Here is a 19854-nt window from a genome sequence, read left to right on the forward strand (position 1 = left end):
TTTAGCACGTCCAATCGACCTGACTGCATATCTTTGGACTGTGTGAGGAAACCGGAGAACCCAGAGGAAACCCACGCAGACACGGGGAGAACATGCAAACTCCACACAGAGAGGACCCTGGGAAATCGAACCCAGGCCTTCCTCGCTGTGAGGCGACAGCACTACCCACCGCGCCCATGAAAGTGAATGAATAAATAAATTTGAAATAAATAAAATAATGAACAATTTTATTAATAATGAACATAATACTACTAAGATATGTGATGCATAATGTCAAATAAACAATCTTTACAGTCCTTTATGCCTCTATTTTTATTTTCACATTATTTGCACTGATTCTCAGTTTCCTCATGTACGCTGTATAGCCAAAAGGAGCTCTCCTAAGTATTGAGTTTCAGCCACACTCATTGCTAACAGGTGTACAAAATCAAGCACATAACCATGCAGTCTTCTTAGACACACACTGGCAGTAGAATGGGTGGTACTGAAGGGCTTAGTGGCATTAAACATGCCCCCCCCCCCTCCCGCCCCGCTTTTATTTCATAAAAAAAACATTCAAAACATTGTATAATTTGAAGATACATTGACTGCCGAACAGGAAATGTCTTAAGTTTCCATTTCTGAAATCTCTCCACCTTAGCTCAAGTCATAGTTTACTGAGGCTGACGTTGAAAAACTCCAGCTGCTTGCATAGAGCCCTGACGTCAACCTTATTCCCACAGACAGTGTGAACAGTGGAAGCTGTTGTAGCCGCAAAAAACACAGTCAACGCAACATAAATGCCCAAGGTTGTAGAACGGGATGTCCAACAAGCACATGCTGGTGTGATGGTTAGACGTCCACATACTTTTGGCCATATAGCGGTTTCCCACGATTGTCCTAAGCGCTATTGTAAATATGACCGGTAGAGGGCGCTCACATGTTTGCTTGAAAGGCCCCCGCAGATGAGCGCACTGACGTAGTATTGAAAAGTGGCCAGGTAACATTGTTGCTGCAAATAGGCCAAATTCCCCTCTATCGCTGGATTCTTTGTTGGAATTATTAAGGAAAACAGTATCGTTATAATGCCTGGTGAGTGAAGTTAAACAAAATCGTCCGACGTTTTGCTAAAGTGCTGCTCTACAAACGCCGTTGTGCTTGTGAAACAAAATAACATGCGATGCTAAGTAGCCACTTAGCTAACGTTAGTTTAGTTGCAGCGGTGGCCGAGCTGTCTGCGCAGTTGTCTCGATAGCTTAGTTGTGAGTTTCGCACAGATGAGCCTGACTTGTGGGCTAAGTCGATGTAGCCGCAGTTAGCTTGACTGGAGAAATGTTGTTTTGTTGGTTGAAAAGAGCTTCAGCGAAGGCCTTAACTCCTGCGACGGCCTGCACGCGAGATGTAGAGATATCGCAGATCTTCAAAACATAGCTCGCTGCTAACACGCGTGCTGCAGTGTATGTACATCACGTGTTTTTCTCTACAAAGTCTACGTTACTTGGACACGGTCCATCATGCTAGTTTATTGTGTTTTGACTGTTTTTGTAGTGTGTTGGTGTCTTTTATTAAACGCCGTGGTAACCTCATGGTAACACTTTGTTAAAATGGCGAGGTGAAACGTGCAGACAACACAACGGAAACGAGCAGAAGCTGTGTTGGAACTGCCTATTGTGCTCATCGGCAGCCAACCTTGGATTATTTCACGTATTCCTTAAACATGGAGGGGGAAAGCACACCTGCTAACTGGAACACGCAGTTCATACCAGCTGTACTATAACCTTACAGGGGAATTCCACCAGTTTTTCAGAATTTCTGTGTAATTCAGTGGTTGAGTCATTCAGGGTGATTTGGTGTAAAATGGTTTGTTGGAGAGAAACTTAGCGACGCAAACATAGCCGTTTTATGTGCTGTTCAAAGCCACCACTGAAGCTACACGCGTCTTTTGAGTTTTCCAGGTGTCGTTGATGGTAAAATACTGTTCACTTTGAGGGGGGGGGGGGGGGGTTCTCTGTGGACGTTTTTTGCTTTAGAACAAACAGCGGACTTCCCCTTTGTCTCCTATTTGGCTTAAGTTTCGTCTGAATGTTTGGTTTGTGGATGTGGATGAAACCCGTGAGATGAGACTAATACAGGACACTTATTATCGGCACTAAAAGCTCAGCTAAATTTAACTCTCTCTCATAAAAATAACCGTGGGAATGTGGTGCATTGTTATTTGGAGTAGATGTTTGTAAGTTGGTATGTTACTCTAGTTTGCCCCCATGTAGTGTGTTTATTCTCTTTTTTTTTTTTTTTATTAAAATGCTCTTTTTTTTTTTAAATGTATGTACCAAGGTAGAAAATATGGGCCAGAACTGATATCCAACATTTGTACATGTCTGTGCTGATACATAAAATATTTATAGGTTGTAGGAAATTGAGACCGTTTAGTATTACAAAATATATTTTATTTCTGCAAGACTTCAAATGCAGAAAAATTAACAATAGATTTGCATTTTGCCACCATCTATTGATATGATTCTGATATAGTTTGTCCCTAGTTTTTAAGGTTATCAGATCACATCACTTCTTCTTCTTTCGGCTGCTCCCTTCAGCAGATCATCTGCCTCCATCTTGCCCTATCCATTGCCTCCTCTACTTTCACACCAACCATCTCCATGTCCACCTTCACTACATCCATAAACCTTCTCTGAGGTCTACCTCTTCTCCTTCGACCCGGCAGCTCCATCTCCAACATTCTTTGACCAATATATCCACCATTCCCCTCAACACATGTCCAAACCATCACTAAAGTCCCTATTGGAGCCCTTATCCATGGTCCCATTAGAGAGAGCTGTTTGGGTTCTCTTTGCTAGAGAACACAAGTTTTAGTGCCTGTGACTAAAACTCATCATGAGTTTAATGGAGTTTGGACTCCATTTCCAGAGTTTTGTGCAGGTGAAAGTAAACAGTTTAACAGCAGTAGCATTATTGATACATGCTGGATTCACTACACAACAGCAGGTTTAATTTGTGGGTAGTGGCCTAATGTTACCTCTTAGGATTTTAATCGCAGAAGGTAGCCAGTGCTATTACACTAAGGCTGCTGATCCTCATGCTTCGTTCCTTCTCTTGCATATCGTCAGCTAAGATGTGGGCAGTATGGCAAAAAGACACATCACGATAGTTCAAGGCATTTTCACTGCCCCCGATACACGTTATGTTCAGAGGTTTGATATGTTTGGACAGACAAAAGTCCCATTAGTGCTCATAAACTGAAGTTATTTTTTTTTAACTGCAAAAAACTTGAATAATTCTGTTGTCTTTGTAATACAGCCTGCCTAAAACAAGTGTTCATTAACTACTGACAGTATCTGTGCTATCCTTAGAAAATCATAGTGTGACATTTGTCAAGATTAAGAGAAATATTGCTGCTATTTTCAGTCATTGTTTTTAGGTTCCCCTATCAGTGCTTCTCTGTAATGTTGGCATAACTGTGCATTTCTTTTTTTGAACACAATAGTCATCCTCTACAGCTGTAGAGGAAGAGGTGATGTGTGTACCTGAAGAGTATTCATTATGCAAAGCATAGACCACAGAATTCTTTTTCCATATTTGAGATTTTGAAATACTGATTCTTTTCTTTACTCTCAGAACCTGCAGATATTAACAGTCCTGAGGTGGCAAAGACACCAGGGGGTGGCAGTGGTTCTGGGAAAGATGACGGTGTGATGAATGGACACAAGGAAGGAGAACCAAACCCCTTTGCAGAGTACATGTGGATGGAGAACGAAGAGGAATACAACCGACAGGTAAATTCGAGACTGCAATGCAACAGTGTTGATGTTTGGCCCTGCAATTCAATTGTGTTTCCCCATCATTAATGCACTTAATCTATTCCCTGAAGGACTTGAGTATGAATCAGGTGTGTTGCATTTTGGAAAACACTAGAGTGGAGGGCTGTGGACCTGACAGGAACTGGGTTGTTCTTTCTCATATACTGGTTACATGTGGGATATCCTCTGAAGGAAATGCCAGATCATTAGTAAGGGAAGTTCTCACTGTTGTGTGTGAACATGTATGTATGGTTTCTTAATTTATTTGCAGGTGGAAGAAGAGCTTTTGGAGCAAGAGTTTCTGGAGCGCTGTTTCCAGGAAATGCTGGAGGAAGAAGATCAGGATTGGTTCATTCCTGCGAGAGACCTACCCCCTGGTGTCGGGCAAATTCAGCAGCAGCTCAGTGGGCTGTCGGTCAGTGATGGAAACGCGGAAGACATTGCAGTAAGTTGTTTTCCCTGAAACACTGAAAAGTAATATGCACTATAGATTTGATTTTGGTTACAGTTCAGTAAGATGGGTTTAGCTTATACAGATGGCCTAGGAAGGCTAAATGTTGACAAATCTGAAATAAAAGCATACCTAAGCTTGTTGTTTTATTGGTCCAGTTGGATACAAGGCACATTTAAGTGTGTTGTTACAACGCTCAGCATAGTGCTTCTGCAAAATACCTCTGAACACAGCCTAACACTTGTATTGGTAGCAAACAAGCAACAACCACAAAACCAACATGCTTCCAGTACAACAAATGATGTGGTCTGCACAAAAATGCATTTTTTTCTGTTTGTTCCACCTCAACCAAAACACTGGTTAATTTAACTGCCTTTCCTCAAACAATTAAGCTAGCCAAAAATACCTGTGTAATGACCTTTTCTCTTTTTTTCTCTTTCTAATTGTTATATATTCTCACTGGCTGCTATATTGGGTACACTAAGCTAATAAAAGATTGGACCCCCTTTTGCCTTCAGAGCTGCCTTAATTCTTCATGGCAGCCTTTCAACAAGGTTTTGGAAACTTTCTCAGAGATTTTGGTTATTTGAGTCCCTGTTGCCTTTCTATCATCTCAAACCAGTCTGCCCATTCTCCTCTGACCTCTCGCATCAACAAGGCATTTTCGTCCACACAACTGCCGTTCACTGGATATTTTCTCTATTTTGGACCATTCTCTGTAAACCCTAGAGATGGTTGTGCATAAAAATCCCAGTAGATCAGCAGTTTCTGAAATATTCAGACCAGCCGGTCTGGCACCAATAACCATGCCATGTTCAAAGTCACTTAAATCACCTTTCTTCCCCATTCTGATGGTCAGTTTGCACTTCAGCAAGTTGTCTTGACCAACTCTACATGCCTAAATGCATTGAGTTGCGGCCATGTGATTGGCTGACTCGCTATTTGTGTTAAGCAACTTAACAGGTGTACCTAAGAAAGTGGCCGGTGAGTGTATATCTATAAGGTTATTAACTGAAATGAGACAGTTAATGAGTCATGGAAGTTGGTTGGTTGGTTGTGGATTTTTTTTATTTATTTATTTATTTTTTTAATTTAAATGAATTATATATTATCAATAATTATCATCACTGGACAAGTCAGACGTGTTGCAGTTAATTATGCAGTATTGCTCTGATTTCACAAGGTTCCCATTATACTGTCACATTAGTCACATTTACATGAAGTCTTGACGGTCCTAAAATCTGATTGGCTGAGCCTCATTCGAAAATCCACAAGATACCATGGCTATGACCACCTCACAGCTGAACTTCGTATTACTGCGACATGGCATGAAAAACCCTTCTGCTCTTAATAGATTAATCTTTAATTCTAATGCTGACTGCACAGAGCACCGAGTGTACTGATGCAGTAGGAAGTTGTTTTCGTTTAAACTGAAAGGCTGAAAACGTTTTTCTTTGCTAGAACTAGGCTGGTCAGCTAGCTGACAGACTAAAAGATAACTTGCTAAACAGCTCCAACCTTAATATCACAGGCTTGAATTATTTGCAATATGACTCACTGAAAAACCACAATATAAAAGTCTAAAGAATGACCCTTTAATGGCTTACATGCTTCAAGTGTCAGTCTTTCAGTCAGTAGTAGCATCAATCCCAGGATGAATCCCAAACAGCTTCGTACTCCCTAGCTCAACTGTGTTCAGTGTTATGTTTAGAAATTCCAGCTTCTGCTGTGAAATAGTGCACTGCTTGTCAAGTATGAAAATGACCATTGATGAGTGATATTTTGCGTTGTTGGGATGCAGGAGTCAGTATTTAAATTCCTACATAGTGCACTATGTAGGAAGCAGGGAACCGTTAGAGATTCAGCCTCAGAATGAGAAGTGTATATCAGTTAATTAAAAGAATAATGGAATTATTATGTGTACCTGATTTAAACTTTCCTTTTGGGAATATAAGTACACTCTGTGCATGTGCTTTCATATTTCAGAACATAATATTGTCTTGTCGCCCCTTTTTAATAAATTAAGTACATTTTCCTGAGTCTGACGTATTTTTAAATTACTTGAACACCAAACTTGCCAGCTGCGAACTCGGGTAACACACTGCTGTTCCTGTCACATTGACTGGACTTGCTCATTTTCATGGTTACGTCTACACTGTGGTACTCAGTGGCGCATGTGTGTAATTTTGGATCAGATTACTTCTGTCCATGTAAATGGAGTTTTTCAATCGGGTTGTTGTAGTCCATATAGACCCTCAGTCTGAATCTATGTATGATCTATAATTGGAATGTATTCAGTCAGATTGGCAGAAGTCTTTGCGTGTAAACACAGCCATTGATGCCATGCTTCATCTGTTGTTCATACACCTGTTGTAGTGTAGATATTGTGAAGGCTTTTAAATGTAATGCAGTACATTTGAATGCTTGCTTGCTGTTAGGATTAGATCTAAGTCACAGTTCTGGCTTTTAAAATGATGAGAATGGTGACGACCTAAATGGAGAACTATGCAGACGTTCTCATGCTGAACCAGCAGGAATCAGGTTATTTACGGCTGCTTTTGTTTACTGAAAATTGTTTAAGGAACTTGGGAGTAATTGTTGTTTTCTGTTTTTTTTTTCCAACAGCGCAAGAGCAGTTTGAACCCAGAGGCGAAGGAGTTTGTGCCAGGAGTGAAATACTAGGGACCTACCAAATATGGGTTCCCTTATAGAGACTCTATGTGACTGCTGATGGTCAGCAGTCACCCCCACTCATGCCTCACTTAAAAGTGGGGGGTGTGTGGGGTTGGTGGGGTGGGGCTTGTGGGTGAGGGTGGGGGGTGTTGGATGCTCTTCTATAAGCTTTTTATTTTTGTCTGTCTCCATATGTAACCTGGGCAGGGTGCTGGGGTGGGCAGGGTAATCAGTGTAAAGCTGCCATTGGACCGCTTCAGAGTGTGACTAGCTATCCAGGAAGTTGTCTGTGTTTCAATCTCAGAGAGGCAATGTAATCTCCACTATTGTGATAGTGACTAGCAGTTTGTCCCTGGACATTATTACTATTTTTGTTCTTTTTTTCCGTTCTTTCTTCTCATTTATTTTTTCCCTTTCTGAAGGGAGTTAAGCGGGAGGAAATGTTTCAAGAGGGAGGAAGCGGGGGGTGGGGTTGACGCAGCAGAGCATCGGAAAGGTGGACCAGTTCGAGATATTTGGAGCTGATGGCAGCTGTCTACCTGTGAGGGATTTCCACACGTTTTTTTTTTCCTCAGTTGAAGTCCTGTCACTGTGCAACTTGCATTAACAAAAATGAAGAAAAAAAGGATATAGTGAAATAAAAAGAGCAGGTTCCCTCTTTGATGTTTTTGTCTTGGTGTTTACCTCCTCTAACTCATTGCCACTTTTACATTGATGCTGTAGTTTCTTTTAAGTTCTTCGGGGTGGTTTGTGGTAGTGGTCCTGGTACTGGAGGCCCACTGCCCTGTGCATTTTAGTGCTGTTTCTGTTTTAACACACCCACTTTAACTCAATAATGCTGCTGAGCTGGTTAGTTGCGTTAGTTGTGTTGGGAGCAGAAAAAACACTAACAAGTGCAGGACAGGAGGCGTACAGGACCTGGGTTGAGAAACACTAGTTTATGGTCTGATATACAAAATTACAGGGGCAAGGGTAGTGAGATGACGTTAATTAGCCGTGTAAAGTATGTTTGAGAAGTCTGAACATAAATTGCTCTGACTATAATCTTCGGTTAAAAACCGTGTATTGTTGTTGCTAGCTAGTTAGCAGTTTAGCCTTTGGCTAGCTAGGAAGCTAGCAAAGATAGGTAATGAAGCTATCAGTTGTGGAACAGTATTTTCCTAGTGACTGTTATTTTTTTTAGCAAAAATTGGCAAACCAGCAAGGAAAGGTAATGTAACTTTAAAGTGGCTAAAAGGTTTGCTACAAAGATCCCAGTTTGAGCACAGCAATTAGAACTTAATGGCTTTGAAATGTGGGGGGTTTAGTATTTTACTGCCCATAAACAGCTTTGTGTGCCAGCTTTGGGGGTTTTAAAAGACTAAAAAAAAAACACTAGTGTTTGGCCTGTCCCTCACCCCTCATGTTCATTTAAAGCCTTGGTTTGAACGTTACATATATACCATTAGCAAACGTTAAAAGGGGACTGACTAATTTTTACGAAAAGAGTTTACCTGTTCATTTACACAAAGTTGTTCACAGAGAATCATTCACTGTGGTGGTGAAGCGTATGTGTGAAAAGTTTAATCTTATAGATGCAGAGAGGGGCTCCATCCAAATAAAACACTGTCCAAAGAAAGCTGATTTTTCTAATTCAGCACCATTATCACCATAAAATAACACAAACTCTGATGTTAGTGAATAAAATGATTTATTTCTGTTGTTAATATGACTCCTGGTTCCTGTCAGCACCACTGTGAAGGAATCAGAAATTTCTTTTACATTTCAATGATTAAATTGTGCAGCAATGTGCTGTAGTAGCTCTTGTACGTGCACACAAAGTTTGAAAACAGTCAGAGCTCAAGAAGTCTGGTCCTTCACGTGAAGTTTGCTCCGGCTGAGGCAGCACTGTTTTAAAGGTGCTATAAGGGAAACTTTGTGTAAAGAATATTTAACTGTAGTGAGTGTCAAATAAAATGTAAACTCTATGAAATTTATGCACTGGGAAAAGACCTTTCTGGCAGCAGATAGATTGAACATGCAGGTTGCTTCCATTTCTGGGGAAATGGGATTAATGTGCAAAACACAATATGGTTGTATATTGGCATTTTAAAAAGAACAGTATGGAAATATAGAAGCAATGGTATCAAATATGAATAAAAATGCAAATATTGATATCACAGTAGAGCACTCTGACAGTCATGGTGGTCTGTGACACCCTGATCTGTGGTCAGTTGTTTTGGTGCTGTGTCTAGATAGGGCTGGCCTTTGGTCTGGGCAGTGTTTAACAGACCTGAAAAAGAGAGAAGTAGTGCTATTATACTTAATTACTTCTCTTTGACATTTCATTTTTGGGAAGGATTAAGTTATAGTTATTTGGACAAAAGAAAAGCTATATTTCATTTTACAGCCCCTTTTTTCAGGATAATATAAGTAGTGAAATAATAGTTTTCTGAACTGCTCTTCCTGTACCTTCTGGTAGTAATTCCTCTGGTATTCAGAGATCTTCCGGGATTGGTCATATGGACAGACCTTGTGCTGGGGAGGTGATAGCACCACTGGCTACTTTTCTAGTCCACTAGGGGGCTTCATCTTTCTAGAAATGGAGCACCCTTCTATTGGGAAGAGTACTCATTAACCCTGCGAAGGCAAAGTTGTTCTGAAACTATGCACTATATCACCCGTGCTAAAGACCCTGACACACTCAAAATCACATATAGTGGGGTTGTTAAAATTTGAATGAATTTCAGAGTTTCTTGACTGACTCCACAGGTTTGTGCAAAAGCTTCTGATCAGTAGATCAGATCCACCTGAGTATTGTATAAACATGAGCTTCAATTAAAAAAAAAAGGCAAAAAAGAGCCCTTAACATGGTCAGTGGCACAAATTTGACAGAAATTATACAGAAGCTTGAATATTTTGTCTTAATTTTACTTGTCGCAACTTTTCTTTAATCTAAATTTTCAAAAATGAAAAAAAAAAATTTAATTTTTGCACCCACTCAGATCAATTAACCACTCTTAACACTTGACAAATGGAGAAAGTGCTCTTTGTTTTCTGAATGCTGACACAACAAATGCAAAATATTTGCACCAAAACTGGACAGTAAAAAAAGTTTATCATAGAGTTCATATAGGACATATGAGAAAAAGATAAGCAACGTGCCCATAATTACAATGAAGGAAGAAGCAGAGATATAATCATTGTGCATTGAATCACTCCTCTGCATTAAAGGCCATAAAACAGCATCACACTAAGGGTCATTTCTGAACCCTGGGGGCCTCGAAGTCACGTCCACATCAATCATAATAATTTGAATACAAGAATTTTAAAAAGAAGTTACTTTTACTTCTGGATACTTAATTACTTTTTATTGAGAAAAAATGTAAGAAGCACAACTGAGAAAATAGAATAAATAATACAAAAAATAACTAAATAACTACAGTATGTTCACAGGGCCCCTTGGTGGCTCGGGGTCCCTTACACTGTTTATGGTAAAGTCAACCACTTATGGGACTGAGGGTTGTAAACCTTCCACCACTGAAAATTCCACAGAGAGGTTGAGGAAGGGTCAATAGGGTAATATGAACTCCATCCACATTCAGACAGAACTTCTTCTTGTATAGAAACAGGACTGACAGGATGTGTACATGTTCGCTTTTCAGCTGCCAGAAACTGAAGTGACTTGCGAGAGTCATGCGGGCCTTTTCTTCATCAAACACAGTGCTGGTTGTGTGCAGTATTGTGCATGCAATGATTTACACAATGAACAACTGTATCCATGCAAGTGTGATTGTACATAGTCGACGGAGGAGAAAGCAGCTTGTGATGACTGGTACAATGTGGTCAAATGAGAATCATGTCTATGTGATGGCATGTTCGCTTATTTTTTGGTAGAATATATTTAAAAATGTCATGTTAATGGGAAACGAAATGCAATGGTCAGTTGCGTTAATGTGGTGGCATTTTGAGTAACTGTTTTGAGAATGGCTTTAGAGTTCTGGGAAGTGTGACTAGGCAATTGAAAAAAAAACTGTCAGAATAAGTGACTTGGATGTGCACTCAGTGTCAAATGTTCTTGATTTGGAATAACTTTGTGTCTGTGCAATGAAACCGTTTCAAAAATAGACGACATTTGTCTCGTTTTGATATGGGTGTGGGCAGGTGATAGACCTGTCTGGAAATTGATGTTAGGCTCAGTGTAGTGTCATTTATATAAAAGGCACTGATTTGTCAGTCCACTAACTATGTGCTTGGTGGAATCAGTCTGATTCAAGATGATGACCATGCTCACATCAATAATGCGAGACCAATAAATAAATGCTGAATGTGCAGCACTCTTGTGGTAATTATTCATTATTGTTATATTCAATTAGCTCTTATCACTCAAGGAGCAACACAGTAATTGAGTTTGTTTGTCCCACTTTACCTGATGTTCCTCTCTTGCTGAATTCACCCTACATTGTATCATTCAATCTCTATTTCTAATTGTGTCCTGTGTTGTTATGAATGTTTTCACTGAAGACTTTTTTTGTAATAGCCTATGAAAGGAAAACGTATGAAACCAATCTCATGGATACTTTGAGTCATACACCTCAAAATGTGCACAGTCAAGCCCTCTATGATGTAACAATGATGTCAATTGTACAATGACGTAATTTCACTAGGCAGAGAGTTCAAATATGAACTGCTGATAGGTTCTGGGTTGGGCAGAAAAAGGCAGTGGTTGAAGGAGCTCAACTTTCAGGTGGAGTCAGCGTTCACATTCACAAGCTTCAGTGCTGTATACAGGACTTTAGGAGTTTCTTTATATGACTGTAAAAACTCTGCAGTCGGCAATCTTTCAGATCATCTGAGCTCAGCTCAAATAGGAATGGATACTCTTGTGAAGCGAGGAGAAGTTTATTTACAACACCAGAAACATTCCGAGGTAAGACCTAGCTATGTTTTTCTGTCTATTTTTGACTGAGAAAGGTATTAGCTTTCCAATACAAATAGTTTTGTTGTAAACCAATCAAAGGTGAACAAGTAGAATCACCAAATGCTCTTGTAAAATCACAAAAAAGGCAGGTCCTCCTTGCAACAACAAAAAAGTGCTCAGACTCATCTGCTTCTAATTGCATGTATGTATACCTCTCTGTATATTAAACACATACTGATGCGTTAGCTGGAGTCTGATGTGGTACAGATATGGACGTTCACTGTTCATTTCTGCCTGGACAAGACTTTGTGTTCACAGCCCCAGGTATAAAGTTATGCGCTGGTATGTGAGAGATAAAGCAGGTTCTGTTTCTACATGTCGAGGCAGCGCACACATTTCTGTGACTTTCACAATTACACTGAGGCACATTTGTACACACGCATGCTGTGGTACCTTTGCTGGAACACACTCAGACAGACTCACAATTGAGAGATTTATTAACTAGTCTTCAAAGGGGAAGCTGCCACTGAAAAGACTTTTTGGCTTATTCTACCAAATTAGTTCAAATTTAGAGTTTAAAACACAGACTTTTAACTGTAAAGTCCTCTTGCTTTCAGTGATCCTATACCTTGATTATGTTTATTTTATTAAAACAAATGATTGAACATTCATTTTATCACTACCAAAATATTCATAACACTGCCTAAACTTTCGTTAGTGACTATTTTTGTACTGGCTAGTGTTTTTGAGTTCACAAAAACTGACTGGCACACACAACTTTGAACAGCTGTACACACACAAAATCATATTATTTTTCAGTAAAACACAAAAGAGTTTATTAAGAGCAGAAAATCTGTGTTTTGGTAGTGACCGCTCTTAATGTTCCACACTGATTTTCAGACTTTGGGACATATTTACTTCAAAACAGTGGGATCGAACTACTCAAAATGTGGCCATGAGGGACAGGGATGCAGTCTCACTTACTGCTCTAAAGTGCAGGGGTGTGGCTAAAGTAAGGCTCAGCCTACAGACTTAAACTTTGTGATTTGGTAGTGGCATGAAAACATGGGCTGAGGGCCCCTAGCTGTGAAAATTGTCCACACATTTCTACAAAGACGGCCCTGCTTCAGATATACTAGACAGCACAACTGCCTTCTTGATTTCGAAACTTCATGTACATCTGCCACAGTAACAAATATTAATATTAATAAATGTTGACTTGCCCGTTCAGACAAAAAAAACAAAAATTCAGTTCACTACGAGTTTTTAAATCATACACATTTCCACTGAAATATATGAAGAAAAAAACTGAAGGAAATAGTATTTTATAGCTGCTATGAAATTAAATATGTCTACATGAGTAAGGACACTATGAATCAAAGGCACTGACCAATTAGCATAAACTAATTTGCATAGTACACTTGTACGCATCTAGCTTTATTTTGGATGAAGTAGCTCTTCTAATGCATAAGAAGAATCTTGATAAATAATTCAGTCTCAGGGTGGAGGACTGAGAATGTGTTGCTGCAACTTACTTTGGCCAGCAAGAAAAAAGGATGAGATTGTTATTAAGTGTTACACACTGTTAGAAACATTGTGTTCTCAAGCCTGTTCCATCCTGCCTCTCTCCTCCTCTTTGGCTAGAAGTGGAAGCGGTACTGGCTGAATCTTTATCCGGGTAGCCGGAATGGCGTGGCACGACTGGAACTGACAGAAACAAGTTCAGATCGGTCACCAGTGATGGTCAGAAGGCAGCCTGAACGCAAAGTGGTAAGGTTGTCAGACTGCATCAGCGTGGTTAGACTCCCCCCGCATGCAGAGGCCCACCCTGGGGACAACATGGCTGCCTTCTGCGTAGAGACGGATGAGAAGAGACTGGTGTTCGCAGTAGAGAAAGAGGGATGTGGAGAGTGGGTGGAGAAAATCTGTGATATTGCCTTTCAGGTGAGAATTTGCAGCTTATTGATTGGAAATACCACATGAACACTGATTTAAAACCATGTGTGTTCACAAGTAAACACACAAAATCAAGCAAAAATTGTGTGACTACATGTTTTGATGATCTTGTCCTCCTTGTTACTCTGTAACAGAAAGGCAGCATTGATGTTCCGAAGCAGCTTCCACAGATGTCGGAGAATCAGATCTATGGTTCTAGAGAAGAAGGTTTGTCTATTTATTATACTTCACTGGTCAGCTTACTTCAGCTTAAGACTAGCTCATACTGGCCCTTTATGCCAGTTTTTTGGCCCTTTTTTGCTAAATTTCCTTCGGGATCAATAAAGTATCTATCTATCTATCTATCTATCTATCTATCCATCTATCTATCTGTCTGTCTGTCTGTCTGTCTGTCTGTCTGTCTGTCTGTCTGTCTGTCTGTCTATGTATCGCCTGTTTTGAGTTTGCAGTAACAAGGCAGCTGAATAAAGAATCAGTGTATTATAAAGATATTATAAGCTTTTTCTTTAGCATACTCACTAAGCATTGCCATAGAAGAACCACAAAATTGTGGACCATCAGAGGTGGAGCAGTTTGAGAACCAATGTCCTAAAGAACTTTTCAGTAGAAGACTGATCAGTCTTTTGACTCATCAGTCAAAGAAACTGTTTTGTGACATGTTTGATTTTTGTTTAAAGTAAATATTACCATTATTTGTCCTTCTGAACTGAAATATGCCTTTATTTCTTTGTCATAACTCATTAGCTGTGCTGAGCATTTCCACAGCACTTCATATACCCAGACACAGAAATGCCAACTAGGACACTTAACTTCCCCCATTAACTGAACTGCTAGCCACCAAAGAATTTGTTGCAAAACGGGTTGCCAGAATATTGCAACAGTTTGAACCACCTTAAATTCTTCCTCTTAGCCCTAAACCTCAGCTTTCCTTACCCTGCAGTATTTGAGTTTTGGGTGACTGTGCAGCAATCTGAGGTATCGGCACGATGCAGTCTGAAGGGAGCGTATTGGCTGCAGGCAGGGGAGGATGCGCTGATACTCAAGGACAAGGAGAGCAGGCAGAGCATAATGGAGTGGCCATACAAGCTACTGCGTCGCTACGGACGAGACAAGGTGAGTTTACAGCGGATACTATTTAACTGTGGATACTGTTCAAGCAGGGTAGCCAAAGAGGCATGGAGGGCTTAAACTTTAAAATGAACTAAGTTAAGTGACTCTTTTTTTTTTAATCCCACAAATGGGGAAATTCCACTTCCACATTTAACCCATCCGTGAAGTGAAACACCACATACACACTAGTGAATACACACACACTAGGTGGCAGTGAGCACACTTGTCCGGAGCGGTGGGCAGCCCTACCCACGGTGCCCGGGGAGCAATTGGGGGTTAGGTGTCTTGCTCAAGGACACCTCATTCATGTGCTGTCAGCACTGGGGATTGAACCAGCAACCTTCCGGTCACAGGGCTAGTTAATATTTCAATGAGCTCCTTGAAAAGTTTCAAGAAAAGTGCATAAGCAATGTTTCTATGTGTATCTTAACAATGCACATACAGAAAACGACTTGACTTATATGACAATTTATTGTACTGCTTACCTGTCCATCACTAACTGAGGTCACCACATGGGATCTTGGATATACTTAGCCACTTTTGCTTTGGTGTGAATGTTTGCAGCTGGTTTGGTTGGTTTTCTACTCAGTGCCTCATGCCTGAAACACTCAATATGTGAGAGTGATGTGGGAGTTTTCTGAGACACAAGTATATGACTGATCAGCACTGGTATTTTCGATGAGACACACCCTTTGCCATTTAAATAGAAGTATTTGGTAACTATTGCTAGGATTGCTATGGTCAAAATGATTCACAAACTTTAGATACAGGATTTCATTTTAGTCATACCAGACTGGCAGACAGTTCTAGGGTTTGCCCAAGCAATTAAATGATTAAGAGACAGAGAATAAGAACAGTATAAAAACTAGAGAAGCAAAATGCTATGACTTGTTTGCATCATCTGGCAAGGAACTTAACTTAACCTGGGGCTAACCTTAGGAATAGGTTATGGCTTGATCTTTCAGGCGTCAACCAAGCTCATCAAACCAAACCATGTACTAAATGCACATGTATCCATGTTTCCTAGAATCCTATGAGCTATAATGTTTCTTACTGACAGTATATATGTGCTGGTTACCTGCCCTGTGATATGTAATATCAGGTGATGACAAGTACATAAGACATAATAATTAGGTTCATCTTGTACTACACTCTTAAAAAGTTCTTTATGAGTTCTTTAGTAAAGAAAATGGTTCTACACAGAATACTCAAAGAACCATTTGCATGATTAGAGGGTTCTTTGCAAAGGTTCTTCCGACTCACTAAGAATGTGCTGTAGATGGTTCTATGTATGACATTTTTGAAAATGGTTCTATGTAGGACCCAAAGGGTTCTTCTATTGTTACAATGTCAAGCATGCAACAATAGAAGAACACTTTCGGTGCTTTATAGATCCCTTTTCCAAAGGGTTCTATATAGACCCGTCGATAGCACAGTCATGCACATTTTACATCAATCTGAAGAATCCTTTTATGGTGCTTAGAACCCTTTAATCATGCAAAGGGTTCTTTGAGATTTTGTTCCAAAAATCTGTAAAATAATCATCACTGCTACAAATGCACTCATAATGCTTGATATGATGCTCAGTCTAAAGAGGTCAAAATGGCCTTTTACATATTGTCATGGTGTTGTCTCCAAAATGGTAACTTTACAGGAGACAACACCATGACAATATGTGTTGTTAATGATGTGTGTTAATGTAGAGATTTTATTTCACACAGTTTCGACCATTTTTGTTGGTCCATATACCATGAAATGTTCACACAAAAAAGGAGATACAGGGTTTTGTTTTTGACCACAATAATATATTGGTTCATCAATTAAGTGGAAGCGCATAATTTGTTGATGAATCACATTTGTGACCAAACATGCTCGAAAAACATAAAAATCCACTTTGGTTTCATGCCAGAATGAACTAATCACACAAGCAAAGAAGGGAAAAGAGCATCAGTGTCACATCACACAAACAGTAAAACAGGCTGTTGATCCACTTATATGAGTAAGAAAATGTGTTTTTATCAATCAGGCCTTTTTATGTTCAAACCCCATATTATGACTATTCTTAGTATTGAATTCTCTTTCTCTTCTTATTTCCTAGACAATGTTCTTAATCGAGGCAGGCAGACGTTGCTATTCTGGTCCTGGCACCTTTAACTTTGAGACCAAGCAAAGTGACGAGATTCTCCGCCTGGTGGAGCTGGCCATTCACCAGCAGAAGAGCCTGGGCGTCTCTACAGGTAGCTGCTCTCCTCGCTCCCCTTGCTCTCCCTTGCCCAGACGACCCATCAGTGCATCCCTGCTGGATCCTCAGACCTGCAGTTCTGACTTCAGTGTAAATTGCGTGCAGTTCAGTCAAGCTAGTGCTCTCAGTTCTGGTCCTGTTAGCCCGGCTGAGTCTGCATCTCTCAAACCTACTACTTACAGACATCCTGGCGAATCCACCAGTTTGCCTGAACCTGTGTATTCAACTCCTGTTGATTTTATTGGTTTATACAAGGGTGATGACATTAGATTCCAGCAGACTGTTAAAAACGGCAAGCCTAGCCATCACCACAGCAATTATTCAGAGCCAGAGTATGCAGACCCTGTTGATGTCATCCGGCCCAACCCGATTGCTCAAACACATTTTAATCCTGCTGACACAGTCAAAATCTCCGTCACCACGGCAACATCTCCCCATCACAGTCAGCCTGAACCAGTGTACTCTGAGGTGTGTCATGTCACACGAAACCAAGCACAGGAACAAGGTGCCCTCTATCAACACAAGGAAGAACCTATCTACAGTTTACCAATCATTGCTTCTACAACAGAAAGCAAGCAGGACACAGATAAGATGGACAAGAACACAGTAATTTACAGTAAAGTAAACAAAGCAGGAAAATCCACAAAGCCTCAAGACAAGAGCACTACTCACAGAGCGCATGATGTAATCTCTGAAAACCTTGGACTGATTTAAAAAGAACTGTAAGACATTCCTATTGATTTTTAAGGACTTTTATAAAGGCTTTGTGTTATTAGTCGCATAAATATGAAAGATTGTGAAAGACTGCCAAACAGGGTCCTGACTATTCAAATACTACCAAATAATTTTAATAACATGGAGCAGAAAAAGCAATATAACATGTACATACACTTTTCCTGATTTGGACTACATTTATTAGTTTATTATTAGTTTTGGTTATTAATCTAACAACTATAGTATTCTGTGTGTAAGTCTAATAAGACTCAAGGACAAAGCTCTAATGCCACCAAGTGGTAATGGCTTTAAAGAGCTGCATAGACATTTAAAGAGCTTTCACTGTCATTTGTCTTGCAAAATACTCAGATTTTCTTTGTGGGTGTGGCAGTTAAAGGACTTTCCCTTGATTATTCAAAATGTCTGCACATTTCAGTCACTGAGATGTAAATAGTCACGTAGTGGTTTGATGCGAAATGGTTTACTGTGAGAAACTTACCAATTTATTTACAGCGGTGAAGGCACTTTCCGTGAGTTCATTTTAGGCCTTGAAAGTCTTCAAAACAAAGCATTTTTTGACAAAGTATTGATCAAAGTATATGCTTAATCTTCAGAAAATGTTATTTTTTCAATTTAGGCTGTCAAACCAGAGACTATATGACCTATTTCTTTCCTAAATGTACAGCATTTTTTGTAACCCTTTTGTAAAAGTTTTTAGGTTGATGTATAAATGGCATTTAAACACCTGTGTCAATTGAATTCATTATTTTCTAGCAAGAAATACAAATATTTATGAAATGCTTATTCAACTTTTCAAATAAATAATAAAATTCTTTTTTCTTACGTTTTCTATATTTCTCATATATATTACTTCAACCCCTATAGATTCTTTTTCTTTCTAAATAAAAACAATGCATTTTTCTCTCATATTAATAAATTTAACCACTGACTCTTTTTTACCACTTGGACACTTCTGGTACCATTTTCTCCTAGATTAAGTGTTTTAAAGCAGTTTTCACCTAAAATGATTGAATAAAAGGGTTGAAGAGAGTAACTGCGCTGAAAGAGAGAGATCATATACCCCCTAAAGATGAAATCAATGCAGTAATAAAAGTATACGTTATTAAGCAGAAGGAAAAGTTTTAAAACTGTTTTACTCAAAATATTTTCAATAAAATCCTTAAAATCTTTTTTTCTCTCCTTTAAAATCAGTGAAGGTTTAAAAGAAATGAGCGACAGGGTTGCAAACGTAGCCTAAGATAAGCAGCATTCATGAGTGATTAGATTAACAGGGTGCACACATTGCACACTAACTGCTAATAACAGTATAGCTTACATACATTTAAAAAATATAAATATATACTCTTTTTTCTAACAATATTTTTTTAACAGGGTTAAATGGTTACGCTTCATCCATGCAGCCAAATTTTTGAGTGTAAATTGAGAAAACAATGAGCGTAGTGACTTGTCTGATGTTCATTTTGCAGAAAACAACAAAATGATGCAACTTCCTGTATATATATATATATATATATATATATATATATATATATATATATATATATATATATATATATATATATATATACACACACACACACACACACACACATATATATGTGTGTATATATGTATATACATACAATGAATGTTCCATATTTTTTGAGGGGAAACAGTGTTGGGTAACAGGGTTGTACATAAAATGTTTAATTCATTTTTAAATAATAAAGAAAATAATTCTTTTAACATTAAATTGCTTGTACCAAACCAAATAACTGTAATTATGGTGTTACTGGAAGATTTTATTGAATATATATTTCATGGAAAGGTCTGTCAATGAAACATGAATATAGACATTTTTTGTGTGTGTGTGATCCTTTAAATGTTCGTTTGAATTGTTTGAAAGCTAAAGTACAGATCATTTTGCTTTTCACAGAAACAGCCTGACAGATAATGCTGACATCAAAGACAGCAACTCTGTTCCCAAGCCTGAGGCCTTTTCTAACAAACTGAG

The 19854-nt window shown here is 39.1% G+C and overlaps 2 protein-coding genes across 2 annotated transcripts; both read left to right on the forward strand.

Annotated features, from left to right (window-relative positions):
* Positions 1-920: 920 nt before the first annotated feature.
* Positions 921-7581, forward strand: paip2b (poly(A) binding protein interacting protein 2B). Its single transcript, XM_017695397.2, has 4 exons — positions 921-1071; positions 3613-3770; positions 4066-4239; positions 6871-7581. Exons 1-4 carry the CDS (start codon positions 1065-1067, stop codon positions 6925-6927), a joined length of 396 nt encoding a protein of 131 aa, XP_017550886.1. The 5' UTR covers positions 921-1064; the 3' UTR covers positions 6928-7581.
* A 3884-nt stretch (positions 7582-11465) lies between these two features.
* dok1a (docking protein 1a) lies at positions 11466-18584 on the forward strand. The gene is made up of 5 exons (XM_017695364.2): positions 11466-11827; positions 13463-13762; positions 13909-13981; positions 14715-14887; positions 16983-18584. Exons 1-5 carry the CDS (start codon positions 11771-11773, stop codon positions 17838-17840), a joined length of 1461 nt encoding a protein of 486 aa, XP_017550853.1. The 5' UTR covers positions 11466-11770; the 3' UTR covers positions 17841-18584.
* Positions 18585-19854: the final 1270 nt, after the last annotated feature.

This window comes from Pygocentrus nattereri, chromosome 5 (genome assembly GCF_015220715.1).
Source record: "Pygocentrus nattereri isolate fPygNat1 chromosome 5, fPygNat1.pri, whole genome shotgun sequence".
Lineage (NCBI taxonomy): Eukaryota > Metazoa > Chordata > Actinopteri > Characiformes > Serrasalmidae > Pygocentrus > Pygocentrus nattereri.